Raw genomic sequence first — 18,790 nt, 5'->3', positions numbered from 1 at the left:
GAAAGCCTCTCGCCATGAGCTCTTTTAATCTGCATTCATATGAAATGCTAGCTTTTACTGCAGGCATCAGATCTGCAGGTGGCCAATGTCTTAGGCTTTAATTGAATAAGTGAAAGAATCAATTGATGTGTCTTATTATATTTACAAGTGATGACTTGATCATAAATTTTAACTACTTATAATATTTTCCTCTATCCATTAATGCTTCACGCTCTTGTCTATGTCTATGTATTGAAACCTCTTCATTCTTGTTAATGCTAACCAGATGGTGTCACTGTGGAGTCCTCCTGTAAGGAGGGCAATATTACTACAGAATAATTATCATGATCTGTCCTCTCTCTCTCTCTCTCTCTCTCTCTCTCTCTCTCTCTCTCTCTCTCTCTCTCTCAATACTTTGTTGGATTAAATCAGAAATGTATAGTCAGGGTTTCCTCTCAACATATTCTTCAGTAAGAGATATGTCTGGTTTTATTTGTATTTGTTCATATGAAAACCTTATATTGTTGTTACAAATCTGTTAAGGAATAGCATAGGGCACTTGAATTTATGTAGTCTTGCTTTTTGAAGCTCATATTCCCTGTGATTTAAAAATCCCATCACATCCCTAACAGTTTTTCCTCCATTTCCATGTTCCATGCTGTAGAATGGCTTATCACGCGCCTGTCAAATGATTAACATGGGGAAACATTTGGGTTATGATTAACTTTCAGTGCTGCCAAATTTTCCCTGCTGGCAGACATGTCCCTCAAATGAGACACAGTCTTGCATTTTCTTGCTCAAACGTATGCTCTGGGGTTGCTTTACCCTGAAAGTACCAGCCTGAAACCTGGTAAATTCTAATTTCTTGCTGTGTTTCTATACATAAGCATTTTGTGTTTTCCCCGTGGCAGCACTCCACCGTCATGGAAAGCACCAGCTCAGCACATTGCATTGCCCAATAAATGGTCATGCGTCTAACCACAGTGACTGGTGGACAAGCACTGTAGGCGTAGGACACAGGAAGAATGCCAGGGAAAGCCGATACATTCCTCATACACCAGAATACAAGTGCTTCCATAAATCCTGTTCAGTGTCAGCGGTGTAATGAACTTCATCGTTCTGAGCCTTACCACACTGCTGAACCTCACTACACACGAATGACCGATTCTTCAGGGTTAAGAGTGTACACTTGTGGCTTCCTACACAAAAGAAATATTGTGAAGACGCAGCCCACCGTCTTCAGTCATTATCTAGGCACTTCTGAGAACCTGGCCTCATCTGGAAATTTATGTTGCTTCACAAGCTCCTCTCAGGAAATGACATTTCCTACAAATACTTTACTGGAGAGGGGAGTGATTAAGGGAGAGAGCAAAAGAGAGAGCCAGAGAAAAGAAAGAGTCAGGAAGAGGGGTGTTTCTAACTAGGAACAGAGCTTGCACTGTTCGGTATTATACACACAGAAACACACACAGTGAGAAAGAGAAAAGGAGTGAAAAAAGAGGAGAACTATATGCACATTTACTTTTTCTGGCTGTTTAGCTGGGTGTATGGAGCATTCTGGTCTGCGAAATGAAACTCTCCTCCGTTGTGATGGTTCTCCTGACTAGGGCTTTGATTGGAGGTAAGCTTGTTTGTTTGCATTTTGCATGTTCATGCAAAATGAAAGAATCTTTACATTAGCAATGAGAGTGAGAATGTTGAATGGAGAAAAGCAACATCTGTAAGAAAGTTTGACAAAGTTTAAAGTCTTTGTGAAACTTATACAGAAGTTGCTGTCGAATAAATATCCAGAGGATGAAATAGTTTTTTTTAGTGCTAATATGATGCGATTCAGTGATGTGGTTTAGACCATAATTGAAACCCATTTTGTTTTTAGTTTTTGTTAGAACTACTGTACAGAAATATCACGGAGTGTCACTGAGTACTGTCAAAGTTCTAGCATGTTAGTTGAAAAACTTTTGCAGGAGAGTCGAGCAGGATACTTCGGGACTGTCAACTTCTGTGAGGTTTCTTGTGAAATAGGACCAATCGTTGATGTTAAAATGGTGGTCTTGTGTGATGTGGTTTTTATGCTGAAAACAATGCCATGGCTAACCAGTTACAGATCTGGGTACTGTGGACCAAACTTTAATGCAACAAAAAAATTCCAACAGCTGCATCCAATCTTCTCAATGTGTTCTATGCTCTCTGGTTCAAGAAGGCAGGCAAATGTTTTCCACCTGTAGTTTCTGGGACATGTTGAGCCTGGACACGCGCCAAATGTTTTTGTAGGCCACTGGACCGGACAAAGAGAAAATCACTGATAAATCTACAGCTATTTATTTATTTATTTATTTATTTATTTATTTATTTATTTATTTATTTATGTACAGTATTTATTTTTCTTGTAAAAAGTAATGCAATCTAGATCCTAAACCACACACACACACACACACACACACACACACACACACACACACACACACACACACACACACTAACCTCTCAATCAGAGTTTGTATATTAGAGGTTCTCAAAGATATTTGCAGATTTCATTAAGCCTTGCCTACTTAATGTTCAAGCAGCAATCACTGTAATCATTATATATTAAAATGTGGGAAAATAAGTAGGACTGTGCATTCCCACATGTCATTACCATTTCCTAATCAGTGCTAATTATTGCATATTTATCTTTGTGGTGCTAACATTAACTATTTACACAGTGCTTTTCTACAGTATTAAAATCTGGATGAGGGGAATTAAAACCGTCTGCTAACCATGCATAACTATTCTAAGCACAGGTTTTTTATTCTATTTTCCCCTAAGAGTTGGCTGAGGCTCTGAATGTGACGGTGACCCCTGGACCAGTTACTATGTGTCTGGAGGGAGAAAATATTACCGTGTCATGCCTGGTCTCTCAAAAGAAGAGGAGCAGCAGCGTGCTGGTTCTGCGCTGGCTCTACTTCCCGAAGCCTGAGGATGAGCGACTGGTGGTGAAGATGAATTTCAAGAAGGCTAAGTACTATGGGAACTACAGCCTAAGCTTTTCTCAGACCAAATTTCACCTGTGGGAGGAGGTGGAAGGACAGATATACAGCCTGCTGATCCTCAATGTTTCCAGGGAAGACAGAGGCAACTACAGCTGTAAAGTGCAAGAGATACGCAAACACAGAAACAAGTGGAGGGCCTCGGCAAATGGCACAGGGACCATGGAGCTACAAGGTAAAGGCTATTTTTAATGATACTGTTATTATGCATGCATTTAGCACTGTACAAACGTTTTATGCACTGTATTTTTTAATACAAACTTTGTTATAGATTTTTTATTTTATGACTTCTACATTATCAAGTCAGTACAAAAAACATCTTAGATTCACAAACATTAGTTTTCCAGCACAAAATTAAATGTTACAGAAAAATGTTTGTATGTCAGAAAGAAAGCACCATATTATGTATGCTTTTTTTTAAACAAAAAATACAATGAAGACTGTTGGATTTTTCTGCAAAAATAAGAAGCGAGTCAGTCAAAGTCTCCAGAAGAACCGTGGCTGGTTCTGCAAGATGCTCAATAAAACTTACAGCCCATTTCCTTATAAAACTGCACTAATTGTACCGGAGACTACTATTTTGATTTTGATTTTTTTGGCACACCAAATATTGACTTTATTTCATTTACTACTGTTTACTGCTCCTTACTCTTTATTGTCTAGAAACCCAATTTAGCATTCTATATACAGTTTGATGAAATGATATGCCAATAATTCCAGTCTAAATTAAAGTTGTCATTGAGCATATCTCCTAAAAAATAATGTGGATAGGAAAAACAGGGCATCACTTTTTTATAAACATACTTTTAAATTAATTTTAAGCTTTACCTCATATATTAGCTTTAGTTCATATATAAGTTTTGGGATCCCATTCTTTGCATATACATCATTTAGTCTAGAAATGGGTTTGATGCCGGTACAACTGGAGCCCAGGGCTGTAAATGTGAGGGATTTGGACATGTTCTAAAGACAGAGTGGGGGATATTGGCAAGCATGCGCCAAAAAAACATTTACTCTGGCTGTGTCGGTTTTCCGCTGTTGCTCCAAGGGTAAGAGTGAGAGGTCCCGTATGCTTTATTCACATATTAGAAAAAACATTCAGCTGATAAGAAGTGATTGTCTAAAGTTGAGGCCAAAAAAAGACAATTTGGTACTAATTATTATACTGTATAGCTTTCTTTCTTTCTTTGTTGAATATGACATGACATTTCTTTCATTTCTCTGAGATAATCCTTACTTTTATTATGCAAATTAAGGCATTAGCCAGCCAGTTCATGTGTCCTTACTGCATAGTCTATGCAAAAAGCTATAAAATAAATTCCTCTTAATAGATTGAGGCAAGCAGAACTCCACAGACTGATTTATGCACTTTTATCAAGGCTCTATATATTTACACTGTAGAAAATGCAAACAGCAGACATTTTGTGGTTTTGCTAGTAACACATATGGACAACCACAGATTTCCCATATGCACTGAGCTTTGAGATACAAAAACAACAAACACTGTGAGGTAATAAGGAAGGATATGGAGGTCTGGGTTCACCCCAGAATAGGGAATTTGAGCTGTTAAAGATATAGAAAAACAGCAACAGCATCCAGCTGAGATGTTTTCTAAATGCAGATCAGAGCTGCAGCACAGAGCAATAAGTATTCTGCTTCAACTGAGTACACTTATGTTCATGCACTTCAGAAGCAAAAGCACAGCACAAGCAAATCTAGTTTTCTTTTAACATTCTCCATGTTTATGTTTTAGATCCGAATACACATTTTTAAAGAATGTGCTTTCATTACTTTTCTGCAGTGCCAGTGGAAAAACAACTTAAACTTGGCATTTGGGCAGGCTTTACAGCTTCTCTTCAAGCAGCAAATACAGATCACATGTGGACTCATGTACCCGTATGGGGCCTGTTATTAACGCAAGTCTGGTAGAAGCCAGTGTTAATGAGCAGCACATGGGCCACGAAGAAAGATGCACACCTAGTTCCATTAGACAACAGAGCAGAGAAAGAGAAGGATAAAGCAGGACCAGAAGCCAATAAAGGCTTTATCATGCTGTTTTAAGGCCTTAAGAAGAAAGACAGAGTCTCACTCTTTTTTGCCTCTTCCCTTCTTCTTACATTTCACATGTTATAATCATAATAAAGTCCATGTGAACAAATATTGATTTCTATTATAAAATAATGTGGTGTAAGGCTCATGAGATTTTTATGGAGAAATATATAGCAAATCTCAATGGGTTCATGCAATATACATTAATAGTATTACTGTAATAGGAATCATATTACCCTTAGCAATAATCCATTTATGCATTAAATTCTTTTTCCCTCAAATTGAAATGAACATTAACATTAAAAAATGACTTGGGTCAAATCAAATACAAGTATCTACTTAATACTTAGTACTCCTTAATATTGTAATTTAATAATGTATACTATCATAGTAGATTATTGAAAGCCTAAGTCTCAGGGCCAGAGAAAGGTGATTAAAGCAGATTTTTAAATATACTCTAAATGAGCTTGGCCTGATCTTACTGGAGAATCATCAAGCATAAATCTGCAACCCTTGCAATCTCCAACCATGCATAGAAAACAAATTTGTTTGGGAAGATGAGTGGTTAAAGTAAGGACTAAACAACATGATAGAGCATGCTGTTATAAGAAAAATGGTTTCACCACCCAAAAATTATTTCTATTTTCCAACAGCACATGCCTATCCATCCATCCATTTTCCATACAGCTTATCAGGCTACAGGGGAGCTTGGAGACTATCCCAGGGAACTTGGGGCACAAGGTGGGGGCCACCCTGGACAATGTGGTAACCCATTGCAAGGCAAAATGCCAAATGCCAACCAGCCTACAACACATGTCTTTGAACTGATGGAGGAAACCAGTGTACATGGGGAGAGCATGTAAACTCCATGCAGAGAGAGTGGAGGCAGGATTTGAACCCCCATCCCCGGAGGTGCAAAGCAAACGTGCTAACCACTAAGCCACTAAGACGCACATGTCTAATTGTTTTATTTTTCTAATACCAAAGCTGTTCACCAAGGATAACATTATTTTTTGTTAATAAGCGCATTATTTTTGTTAATAATCCCCCAAAATGCAGCTTGTCATGTTAGAGTAAACTTAACCCTCCTTCCTGAAAACATTCCCATGTACAATTCACATAAAGATACAGCTTTATCTTTGTCTTTACACAGCACTGGAGACTCCTTCCAAAAAGATTGCATAAAAGTCTCCTCACAAAAAATCCTCCAAATCAATGAGTCTGAAATTCATGCGCTGAAGCATTTGTTCATGTGGAGAGTCTGGTATACAAGTCCTTGTGTACAGTGTTAGAAAAGCGATAACATATTAGAATGAGTGCATTAATATAAACCTTGCAGCTGTCACCTTCTGAGCTAATTCCACAGCACTGTGTTAAAAAATATTATTAAGCAATAGAAACCATACCATTTATGACTCAAAAAATGGAAATTGTAGAAATATATAGTGCTAAATTTAGTAGAAATCACTTTTTAAGAACTTCTTCAGTTCTTGAATTAATTTGAATTGAATTGAAACATACACAGATGTCCTATAGTTTGTAAAGGACAACATAATCTTTCCATAATGTGGCATAAAAAATATTTTTAAATGCAGTCTATGTTTATAATTACTTAGGTTACTGAAGATTTCTGAACTCTATCGTGCATGGTTGAATTTGATTTTTGATTTGTGCTTCAGTATATGCCCTAATATGATAAATATTCCCTGTAAATGCATATTCACAATCATCTATCATTAAAAATGATTGCGGTTTGGTGTAATAGTGGGATTTTTATTTTATTGCACATTGGAGGCAACTTTAAGAGTTTAATCCAATCAAAAGCAAACGTGTTACAGGGAGGTGTGGCTCTCTTCGTATTTATTAACCCTGTTTCTCCCTTTATGATTCTAGTGCACTACATAGGAATCCCTGAGAGCACTGATAACATCTGGCGCTGGTTTCAAGGTATGGAGTGATTTCTAATTTAAATAAACAGTGATCCTATAAACATATTGTATGTATTATAGTCTGGAGCATATCTCCATCATCAGAAAGTAATAGACGATTCCTCACAGTGTCATTAATGGGAAAAGAAGACAAATCTCCAAAAGCAGCTCTTCATTGGCCCAGTTTTTTGGCCAGCCCTTTCCCATGGGATCACTCTCCACCCTTATATGAAAGCACTTGCAGGATTGCAGGGGAACACAGAGTGCTCTCCTGTTTCCTATCCTTTGCAACAAAAGCAAAGTATTACACATTCATTTAGCAAAAAATCACAATAATGCAGCCAAAGACTTTTAGAACACAATTTAAAAAACGGTGAATGATGTGTGAATACAGTATATCAAGCGTGCTTAAATGTATAATTTAGTGTTATGATTCTACACAGTGTTGTTTGAAAGAGTTGAGTTCTCTATAAAACCATTGTTTCCTAAATCATTAAAACATCAGAAGTGAAAATGAAAAAGGATAAGACACTATTCACAACTAGTTTAATGAGTAAGATTAGATTCAGTTGAACTTTAAACAGAAATCAGATGCTTTTTTTAATGAGAATATGAAACGGTCCTTTTTGCATAAAAACTCAGCTCATTTTATACAAAATAAAATAACTGATATGTAAGAATATTATAGACTTTTATTTTTACTTCCCTTCTGTCTCATAAAAGTGTTTACAGGAGGAAAGGGGAAAAAAATCCATATTAAAGGTCACTTTAAGTTACAAAGCTTAAAACTGTCGCTCAGAATAACAATCCAGATGACATTTAATTTGTAAAGAAACTGGGGGGGGGATATAAATTGATCTCTGTGGCATCTTTATGAGAATATTACTTAAATAAGGAGAACATGCCTAACATGTTCACATACTGACAACACAAACAGCTAACGTCTGATCGTATTCCTTCTTATGCATTCTTATCGTTCACACCATTTAAATAGTTTTTAATGTTTGAACTATGTTGAGTAAAATAATAAATAATTAATGTGTAATGTCAAAACTTTTAAATGTGTTCTCTTCCCCTGATTATCTACTACACAAACTTATCTGAACCTTTTGTGGCGTAAATATCTGCATCTATTTGTGGTTAGTGTAAATAGACACTCCAAAAAAAAAAAAAAAAGAAGAAGAAGAAAAAAAGCACCATTTGAGCATGTGCTCATTCTGACGCCGCTTTTCTGTGATTTTTCAGATGTTTATCTGTGTGCAGTGCTGATCTGCTCTGTGGGTCTGATTTCTACCGTGCTTTTTATTGTGAAAATTACATGTCAGTACATGCAGCATAAACAAAGACGAAAAGGTGATGAGATTTTATTTCTGCCTTCTAAACAGACACCACTCATTTGGTTCACTATTTTCCTGTTAATCAGATTAAACTGCAAATGTTTAATAGCAAACTTCACTATAACCATTATGATGAGAATTGATCTAACTTTATCTAAATACATTTTTCTATCTATTCAGCCAGATTCTATTTGATGAAATGCCCAGAGAGCAGGTAAGGCATAATTTTATTTATTTATTTATTTATTTATTTATTTTGTGTGTGTGTGTGTGTGTGTGTGTGTGTGTGTGTGTGTGTGTGTGTGTGTGTGTGTAAATAATGCCACGTTTAACATATCTCTTTCTTTTTTAAAAAAAAACAATGTTGAAATGTACTGTAGCTCTGGGGAGACAGTGACCAGTGTTGCGAGCTCATCTCCTGGAATGCACAGGAAAGAGAAAAGACATAAAGCACCACCCAAAGACATCGCTGCACAACCACCAGTGGTACCAGTGAAAGGTACGACTTCCAGAATAAACCCTGCTGATCCTAAAATAACAGACATGAGACCTAAACTCTGGCAGCCCTTAAACATTAAGCCTTAAGCATTAAATCATATGGCTTTTAATCATAATCTGTTTTCCTTAACACCAGTTTTGGCATTAACTTTGCAGTATTTTCTGATATTAATACATATTATCACAAGTACAGTATGTAGTCTGTGGCTTATTTTATTGCAGTAGCAGGGAAGTGATTTACTGGGTGTTAATGTAATGTTTGCTTAAGCCTCGTGGCATCACATCATCTGAGAAGAGAAACTGTTGACTGAGGTTAAACTATGAACATCTTAGATCGTGTGTACAGCTTACATTAATCAAGTCAATCTGTCAACATTCATTTTCATCTTTTGAATTTGGAAATACAGTCTTTTTACACTCTATCATTTTTTTTTATTTATTTATTTATTTATTTATTTATGTATTTATTTATTTATTTATTTTTAATTATTTTTTTTACAGCTCCTGTTCCAAATAAGCCACACAGGACCAAACTTTTAAAAGTCCAACCTAGAAAAGCACACATGGTAGGTTGTGTTTTATTTACTTTATACCAGTCATTCATTTACACAGTATGACAATGAAAGAAATGAAGCAATTTTAATATAGTTTCATGAGGGTTTATGCTCCTGCTTGGGTAATAATTGAATAATTCCTGTGCATAATCCTTTTTGTTCCCAAATTGTATAATATTTGTTTTCTAAAAACCTTGCATACCTAATCTTTATGTCAATTGAATTATTACTCGCAATATGCAATGGAGAAATGATTGTTTTTGGTTTTTGATATTGCTGTATCACCATTTTCATGACTTGTAATTACATTTACCTTTATTGCTTTTTGAAACACAATTATTTATTTAGCGAGCTTGATTCTCATTGCATTACCTTTCACTAAAATTATTACAGAAAGATTAAAATCAGAGGAAAGAGCAGAGGCAAATGAGAATTATTGTGCAGTACTTAATCCCATCTCTAAGAAAGAATATATTTCAAACTGCACCTGGTTTAATTGACAGGATATTGAAATTAAATATGTGGTGATGTGCTGTTATAAAAAAATTTTTTTAATTAAATGTGACTATAGTTACTTATGTGAGTGAATAATTGTATGGACATTATGGAACACACACACACACACACACAAAACAAGATTAAATTATATGCAGTGCTCACTATTTATTTTATTATTATTTATTTTAAATTTAGATTACACTTCCAGACTTTATTTGTCATACTGTATGGAATAGACAGCTGTACTGTACAGACAAATTCTTCCTTTGTACCTCTGTAATTGAAATAAGAAAAACAAAGCAAAATAAATAAATAAAATAAAATAAACCAATGTACAGACTATATAAACTACATATAAACTATATAAAAAACGAAATAGCAACTTCTATTGTGCAAGAATAAATATAAATGACATTATTATTATACTATTACTTTTATAACTTCATAACTATAGATTTGTGACAAAACTAAAACTTTTTCCAAGACACAAGCAACATTTTTTTTCCCAGACAAACCAATCCTAAAGTTGGATCTGTAATTTCATGTTGATGTGTCTATGTATTCCAAGATTACCAAATGCAATTCCAGACCCTGACCGCATACAGTAGTCTTTACCACACTGAAACGCCCTGCTTCTTTTCTCTCTCTCTGTTCTTCCTGTCCTGAAGCCACGGGTGGCAGATGACAGTCTGACATACGCCGAACTGGAGTTGGTCAAGCGAGTGCCTGAGGCTAAAAGAAACAGCTCAGGAACTGCACAGCTGGAGACCAATGCACACTGCACAGGAACTGTATACGCCCAGATCCTCTTTGTGGAAAAGCAAGTGTAAATTCAGTTGAAACTGTTTTGTACCAGAATTATTTATGATATACTGTTGCTTTTGGCATTGTTCATGTGATTAACTGATGCTGCATTAACTGATGCTGCATTATAAGTATAAAGGCACAATGTCCGAGCATCTGGCATTTGTACATTCACAATGTTTTCTAATTTGGTACATTCACCAATTGCCTGTCTATATATAGCTATTCTTTTTTTAAACAGAGAGAAAATATTGCTTTACTGTTGGATTTTAATCCAATACACATATTTAATTCTGATTTTAGAATTGTGTAAAAAAAAAAAAAAAAGTAATAAAATATGTATTTTTTTTGTTATAACCTAAGTCATCAGGGTCCTGTGAACATTAAAATGATTGCAGTTCACTGATTTGCAAGTTATAGATTCATAAATAGGAAGCAATTCCATCTCACATAAAACACCAAGCCTCACACAGGGACTAATGCAACCCACAGAACATTTAAGTAAGTCCACCATCAACATATACAACATTCATGTTTGTTAGTACACTCTGGGGCAGTTTATTCATTGTTTCTGCCCCTCTTGCATGATTGAGTTCTGTCTATAGCATAGTAGGGATAAAAGGAACCACAATTCTTAGCTTGTGAATAACAGCTCTATCTGTGCAGGCCTTAGTTCACTCTCAGGCCTGCTGTAATTCGGTGTTTGAGGTGAGACGAGCGTGAGTGTGTCTCTTCTGTACAGCTCAGAGTCAGTGACTATGATGAACCCGCTAATGGTTACATTTATTCAAATTAAACTAATTGTGATCATGGTTAATAATTAGTTTTACAGTGCATTATAATTGGGTTAGACTACAAGATGGTTCTGCCTAGATGCTATAATTTATTTGATTTAATTATTCAGAAGTGCCCAAATGGTTTGACATTTTAATATCATAAAACCACTGACGTATTAAAACTGAGATAGCTATTGTCTTTTGAGAAGGTCATTTGACTCTCTCCATGAGATATATGATGATTATTTTCCAGTCTATTAAGCTCCTCCACTTAGCACAATTAGCCACTCACACAAAGGTTAAAGAGAGCGACCCCCCATCTCTTGGCTGTGGTCACAGTGCATATTAATGAGCAGCTACACTGGTAGGCTAGCAGAGAGACCTGAGCAGGATGAGAGAGAGAGAGAGAGAGAGAGAGAGAGAGAGAGGACAGATCATGATAATTATTCTGTAGTACTATTGCCCTCCTTACAGGAGGACTCCACAGTGACACAGAGAGAAGCTTTGGGGATTAGTCTTAAGCACAAGGTATACACAGAGTTCAACAACTATCATGAAAAGAATGATGACTTTGTGTTTATTTCTCACAGAGTAAGGTGAAAGTGGGGCCAACATGTCTCTTTATATGAAGTTATTCCATGTGGAAATTGCAGGACAGAGACTGGAGCCAAGCAGATCCACAATAGAGAAAACCACAAAATGAAGATAGACTTCAACATGCAAAAACAACAACAACAAAGCATGAAATGCACAAAAAACCTTTCATCTGCACTCAAATCTGTTGTGTTGCTATAAACGGCATCCTCTTTTATTTAAATGAACTCCAGATGCCCACTAAGCCTTTTTCTTTTGTTTTGTAAAATCAGAAAACTTCTTGTGGATGAAGTTTGATTCTATCACTGTGCGAAAGTTGACATAATGAAGCCACATCCATCTCTTTCCAACATGCTAGATAAGAATTGCACAGCTATAAAACCAAATGTTCACACTAATCTATACCTCCCACCTGCACCTTAATGTCTACTAATGAACTGACACACCCTAAAGTATCATGGATTGAAGCTTCCTGTTATGTTGATGCTACGATCCTATTGCACACAGTGGCTCCTCTCCCACTCGCGTTCTCTGGGCGTTTTAGACTGCTTAATGACAACCATTAGGAGGATGCAATCTCAAAAGGTTGGGAGTAAAGCAACAATTAACCCTCTTCCTCAGGGAGGTATGTGGCGCATGGCCTAATGGGAGCATCGTCAGCTCCGAATAATCACGGCTCATCTCTGCCCTCTCCTATAGCTGCCGATGAGGAACAGAGCATGAGTGTAAAAAGGGGAAAATCCACAGTATTACAAAGTAAGCAACAATTTCAGACTCCAAATCTACATCATACAACAGAGACCAAAGGAAAAGTAATGTTGAGTCATACACTGAGAAATCAAGCACATGGCAGTTACAGGCTAATTTTAGTTTTGTATCTTAGACTTTTTGTTATGGATTTAAAGAATATTTTACTCATTCATTTGACTCATCTTTAGTAATGCTTTACTCTGGGTGCAGTGAATCCAGAGCCGATCCTGGGAACACTGGTTATGAGGCGGGAACACACTCATCCATTACAGTACACCATTCACACATACAATCACACACACTTTCACATCTATAGGCAATGTTTTGTGTAGCCAATATACCAACTTACAACAGAAGAACCCAGAAGAAACCTATGGACAGACAGTAACCCAAGCTCAGGATCGAACACGCGAGCCTGGAGCTGTGAGGATGGAAAAATTTATTTATTTTTTATACAGAGTGCAAATCAGCTGGGTTCCTTCATATTTCAGCATTAGTAATACATCTTTAGTAATCAATTTAAATGATCATTTTGATAAAATGTGGATGAGGTTCTTCAAAAAAAAAAAAAAATGTAACTAACACAGTGCACTGATTCTGAGAATGACTATTGTGATTGTCCGTGCTTCTGGTTATGTGATTTAAATATAAATTCATTAAGACTTGAGCAGCAGACAGGTTGTCTGAGAAAGGCGATTAAATCCCAGCCAAAATATTTTGCTGAAGCTTAGAAATACATTGAAGAAAAAAAAAGTCTTACTCTCTGCAAAATGTTGCACAATCATAGCATGCACATTTCACATTTAAAAGTTTTTTTTGTATATGTTAAAAATCTAAAAGGAAACATTTCTTTGTAATTTCAGTCTGTTTTTATTTAATACCAAATACAAATATGTATCTCTCATCAAAAATAAACAGCAATACTGGTCAGTAACACAAGTAAATTTGTGAGTTTGTAGATCTATGAGCATGCATAACAAAAGTGCTTGCTAAGTATTCCTGTAGACCACAAAATAAAGGGGGTTGAAAAAAAAATCTCAAACACCATAACCTTTTCTGTTAGTGGCAGAGAACACACTCTCAAGCTGGGACGGGTGAGTCACTCCAGTTCTGTAAAAGCTGCTTGTATAAAAAGCAACTTACTTTTCACTAGGCACAAGAAAACGCCAAGCAAAACAGAAATATCTGATTAACTGTTGCACAAAATATTCATTGAATCCACATATATTTACATGCTAGAGATGAACACAATAGATCGTCGTTATTTTGTACCACCTGGATTGTGATGCGGAGTGTGAGCAGGATCCAGATTGTACAAAATGATCACATGAGCCATCAAGACATATGAAAAAAAAAATAGCGTGAAAGAAAAACAATCTACAGCTAAGATAATACAGGCCTGGGACGCAGCTGCCCATAAAATTCCTACAGGCCAATGTTTCTAAAATAAACATCACTTGGCTTCATTTAGGAAAAAGGAGGCGAAACAGACCCTACAATAAAAATGATCTGTACTGCGGCTCAAATTGAAAAAAATAAAACACACACACGCAAAATCTGCAGCATCCTTCATTTCTTAAATAAGCAGTGTTCTGTTTCTGGCTTGAGCAAGAATGCCTCAGTGAGTCCAAGAAACTATGCGTCATCCCTCAAACACGGCAGGCGCTGTGCAGATCTCTGGAGTCAGCAGTGGTGCGGCAGTCCCAGATGAATGGCGTGCTGTATATCGGGGCATGATTGATGTTCGGTTGCCTGTCTTCAGTCCTCAGAGGTCCAGCTGAACACCCTGCCCCAGGCATCACCTACCAGTAGTGTACCATGAGTCCTGCCATTACACACACACACACACACACACACACACACACACACACACACACACACATACACACACACACACACACATACAAATCACACAGAGAAAGAGAGAGGGACAGATTTAATAGAATAAAGAGCCAGTAGTGGGTAATCATTCAGTCGTATGCTTTGTCGCTGAACTTTGTGCCCTATTATAATAAGACTTAATAATAATTAATATTTGAATATTATATGATAATTTGGGGGAATGGTGGCTTAGTGGTTAGCATGTTTGTTTGTGGAGGAGTTTGCGCATGTTCTCCCTGTGCTTCAGGGTTCTCCGCCTGGTAACCTGGTTCTTTCCCCCAATCTAAAGACATGCATTGTAGGCTAACTGGCATTTCCAAATTGTCTGTAGTGTGTGCATGTGTGTGTGCCCTGCGTTGGGTTGAAACACCGTCCAGGCTGTCCCCTGCCTTTGTGCCCTGAGTTTCCTGGGATAAGCTCCAGGGTCCCTGTAACCCTGTGCAGGATAATCGGTAAATGGATGGATGGATGATAACATGATAAAAAAATATCATAATAAGATAATAATAAAAATAATAATCGAAATAATAAAAATTCTCTCTTTGTGGCCTTTACAGCCTGCCATTGTGGCTTGCTTATTAGGGATCTAAATCTATATCCAGACATCTGTAAAGCAGCTTGTGACAATATCTTCTGTTAAAAGCACTACACAAATACAGTTGAATTAAATTACAGTATTAGCAATTCTTCATTTTTTTCAGTTCCCAAATTTCCCCTTGGGGATCAATAAAATCCATCCATCCATCCGTCCATCCATCCATCCATCCATCCATCTAGACTCAGACAAGCTATAATAAACAACTTTACTGGCGGAAATGCAGTAATTGAGCCCTCAGACCAGGACTTATTTTTATCTGTGTGAACATCTGGATTATATACCTGGATATGGCTAGAGCAGTGACAGCAGGATTGTTTTTGTAGCGGCGACGGGTGATGATCTGACTCCGGTTCAGTTCTCGGCACAGCACCAGGTGTCTCTCCCACCTCGTCCTGGTGCGCTCTGAGAGAAGCACACAACAACCCGAAGAGTGAGAAACAACTCGCTGCTTTTATTAATGGTCAGCATGTTGTTAAATTGAGAAAAATACATCTAATATAAAGCGTTCACTGTTACAAAGAGTTCCCCCCAATTTAATTTGTGTGTTGTGATACTTATATGCTCTGACGCTGTGCTGTAACCAATGTGCACCAAATTGGATTTGGGTATTATTGCTTTCTAAATTGCATGCCTACATCAGCGAAATTGCTCATCAGTGTTTACCGGCTGTATGTTTAATAACTTTGCCCCATAATTCCTTGCAGCTAGCCCTAATGGCTCGCACGAAACAGCGCACAATTATGAACTTTTCTCTGGATCCCTCCAAGTCAAACTTCCAGCCGAGTCTCAGCCATGACACTTAAGAGTAGATACGATGTAATTGGATTTACAAACAATGTGTTTGAATGACAAGTCGTGTTTTGTTCCTGCTATTTCATTTCAAGCATTACTTGATATGAAAAAAAAATCCAAACATTTTTAGCAGATAATAGTGTTTCATTTCCCAATACTACAAGACAATTTTTGTTATATTGTTTCCATAGAAAGGCGCATTAGATGCATTAGGGAAGCTTATGGTTGAAATGGTAGTCTTATAACCAACCAATCTAATCCAGCACAGCCTGAGGCAACTAAGAATTCGAGAAAATCCAGGCTCTTGTTCGACGTTGCTGTTAAGGTGAAGTGTATTAGTGTTACCTGTGTCCTCTGCAGACAGGGATACAGCATCCCCCCGAGACGCTGAATACTCCTCATGTCCAGGTAATTGTACCTTTGTATATTCAGTCTTCCATATCTGCAAGAGAGCCACACAGCTAATGAAGAAAAAAAAAAATCAAAAGCAATAGAGGCTATAATCATAAATCAAATTGGGGGGCCATTGATGTAGCACAGGTCTGTGCTCCAATTTGATGCCTAATTTAGAAACCATTTTGATTTAATAACTGCTCTTAGCTCATCTAAAGTGAGCATATGTTACTATCACTGCTTCCTTGGGACTCCACATACCAGCCACCGAGGCATTCTTCAATACCACAGTCATCATATTTGAATATTTTGCAGCTGCATTGCCTTACTATTAAACAGACAAAGCCTTTGAGGAATGATTTATTACCTATACACAGGATTTACTTGTATGAGAACTATTTCCTTTTATTGCTCATTTTCTTATTATTGCTCATTTAAAATAATGATATGGTCTAAACATCGATAACGCCTAAAGCAGAAAAGTGTATATCCACGGTAAGAGTGGTTTAAATTGTAGGACACTCACCCTAACAATACCATCTGCACAGCCAGTAATAATGACATTGCGTGGGTCCCACTCATACTTCTGTGTGAAGCAGCAACACAGGATACTGCCCTCCGGCCCATACGGGGTGTTTACAGAGGCTAGCAGCTGGCCTTTCATTGTCCACAGGTACAGATTTGTCCCTGAACATGACACAATCTCACCCTGAGGGACAGAAAGAAAATAGTGGACTAGAATGTAATCATGTAGCAGGTTTGAACTATTCCCATTACAGAGGGAAGCTGATGCAAATGATACATTTCAAAGAGTCCATGATTCATACCAGTCAAAAGCTTAGACATCCCTGCACATTCGTTTTTACTACATTCATTATTTATTATAATTTTAGAATAATAATCATGACAATAACACCATGAAATAACGCACGAGGAGTTATGCAAGTTAGGCCAAGAAAACTGTTAAATAAAACTTTTATTTTTATTTTATAGCTTATATTCACAACAGTATGAAGCACACCAATCAACTTCATGAGGCGTTTCCCCTCCCCCACACCTAAAAAAGGTAAAAAGATGTTTACTTTAAGATTTCAACCATAAGCCTTTATCAGAATGTCTGTAAGAGAATAATAATAATAATAATAATAATAATAATAATAATAATAATAATAATAAACTTTTGACTCGTAGTTGATCAGAATTCAATCGTTTTCTGTACACCTTTGGATTAACCAGATGTGCAAAAGTTAGAGGACTGTGGAGGCTTTGGCCCCAGTGAGGAGGGAAGGATGTGGCCTCCCCTTCCTCATCATACTGGACAGTTCTGGCAGCAGGCAACAGAGCTGAAAGAGTATCACTGCACATCACTCAGCACAGAAACTGAGCCACCCAGCACTGTGGCCTGAACCTGCCATGCTATTTCCCAGTGACTACAGAGTGCAAAAGGCGAAACAGTTAAATAAATATCAGAAGAGACTAGACAGATGGAGGTGGGATAAGAGAACAAAAGGGCAGATGGGAAGATAAGATAAGCAGTGAGGAAAGCCCCAGGATAACAATACTGTGCAGAAGTCTCAGGAACCCTTTTTTTTTTTTTTTTAGTACAAACAATATTTTTATTTTATGGCTTTTACATTATTCAGCCAGTACAAAAACATTTTAGATTTCTAAACATTACTGTCTATGTCAGCAAAGAAAGCAGCATATTATGTAAGAGACTACTTTTCAGACAAAAACATAATGAAGGCTGCAAAAATAAGAAACAAGTGTGACAGTCAAAGTCTCCAGAAGAACCGTGGCTGGTTCTGCATAAAAGTAAAACTTACCAGCTAATTTCCTTATAAAACTGCACACACTGTACCTGAGACTGCAATTTTTTTTAAGCAAAGGGTCTTTACACTAATTGTTTACTTTGTTTCATTTATTACTGTGTACTGCTCTTTATAGTACTTTTTTAATGCAGAAACATTAAATTTCATTACTTTTGAAGCCATCTTTGCGCTACAGCATTTCTTTGCATGTACCTTTTGCACAATATTATATGTAAACTTACAGTGAGATCGTTGATGGCTAAGGCAGTAACACTGGATGAGTGTGCAGGGAGCTGAGTGATGTAGTTGAGGTCCTCCAGGTCCCATAAGATACATGTCTGGTCCTGAGAGCCGCTAATTATAACACTGTGGGTCTCGGACACCACTACACAGGTCACTGTGTCTGTGTGTCCGTAGAGGGCCTGTGAGTGAGATGGAAACACACACACACACACACACACACACACACACACACACACACATATGTATATATAAATATATATATATATATATATATATATA

At 37.0% G+C, this 18,790-nt stretch overlaps 2 protein-coding genes across 4 annotated transcripts in view; one reads left to right on the top strand and one right to left on the bottom strand.

Moving 5' to 3' along the window:
* Nucleotides 1–1,071: 1,071 nt before the first annotated feature.
* Nucleotides 1,072–14,191, top strand: vstm4a (V-set and transmembrane domain containing 4a). The gene is made up of 8 exons (XM_017464092.3): nt 1,072–1,600; nt 2,785–3,180; nt 6,948–7,001; nt 8,228–8,335; nt 8,500–8,533; nt 8,700–8,818; nt 9,319–9,383; nt 10,538–14,191. The coding sequence occupies exons 1-8, from the start codon at nt 1,549–1,551 to the stop codon at nt 10,697–10,699; spliced, it is 990 nt and encodes a 329-aa protein (XP_017319581.1). The 5' UTR covers nt 1,072–1,548; the 3' UTR covers nt 10,700–14,191.
* The window catches only part of wdfy4 (WDFY family member 4), a 49,359-nt gene continuing 43,784 nt past the window's right edge, over nt 13,216–18,790 (bottom strand). For all 3 annotated transcript variants that reach the window (XM_017464088.3, XM_017464087.3, XM_017464089.3), the window contains exons 58-62: nt 18,511–18,690; nt 16,984–17,166; nt 16,410–16,506; nt 15,554–15,674; nt 13,216–14,618 (exon numbers count right to left, since the gene is read on the bottom strand). In XM_017464088.3, coding sequence (XP_017319577.1) covers nt 14,552–14,618; nt 15,554–15,674; nt 16,410–16,506; nt 16,984–17,166; nt 18,511–18,690 — 648 coding nt within the window. In that variant the 3' untranslated portion in view covers nt 13,216–14,551. The remainder of the gene's footprint in view (nt 14,619–15,553; nt 15,675–16,409; nt 16,507–16,983; nt 17,167–18,510; nt 18,691–18,790) is intronic.

This window comes from Ictalurus punctatus, chromosome 3, assembly GCF_001660625.3.
Source record: "Ictalurus punctatus breed USDA103 chromosome 3, Coco_2.0, whole genome shotgun sequence".
Taxonomy (NCBI): domain Eukaryota; kingdom Metazoa; phylum Chordata; class Actinopteri; order Siluriformes; family Ictaluridae; genus Ictalurus; species Ictalurus punctatus.
Note: the sequence above shows the minus strand (reverse complement) of the source record. Positions and strands in the feature narration are given on the sequence as shown.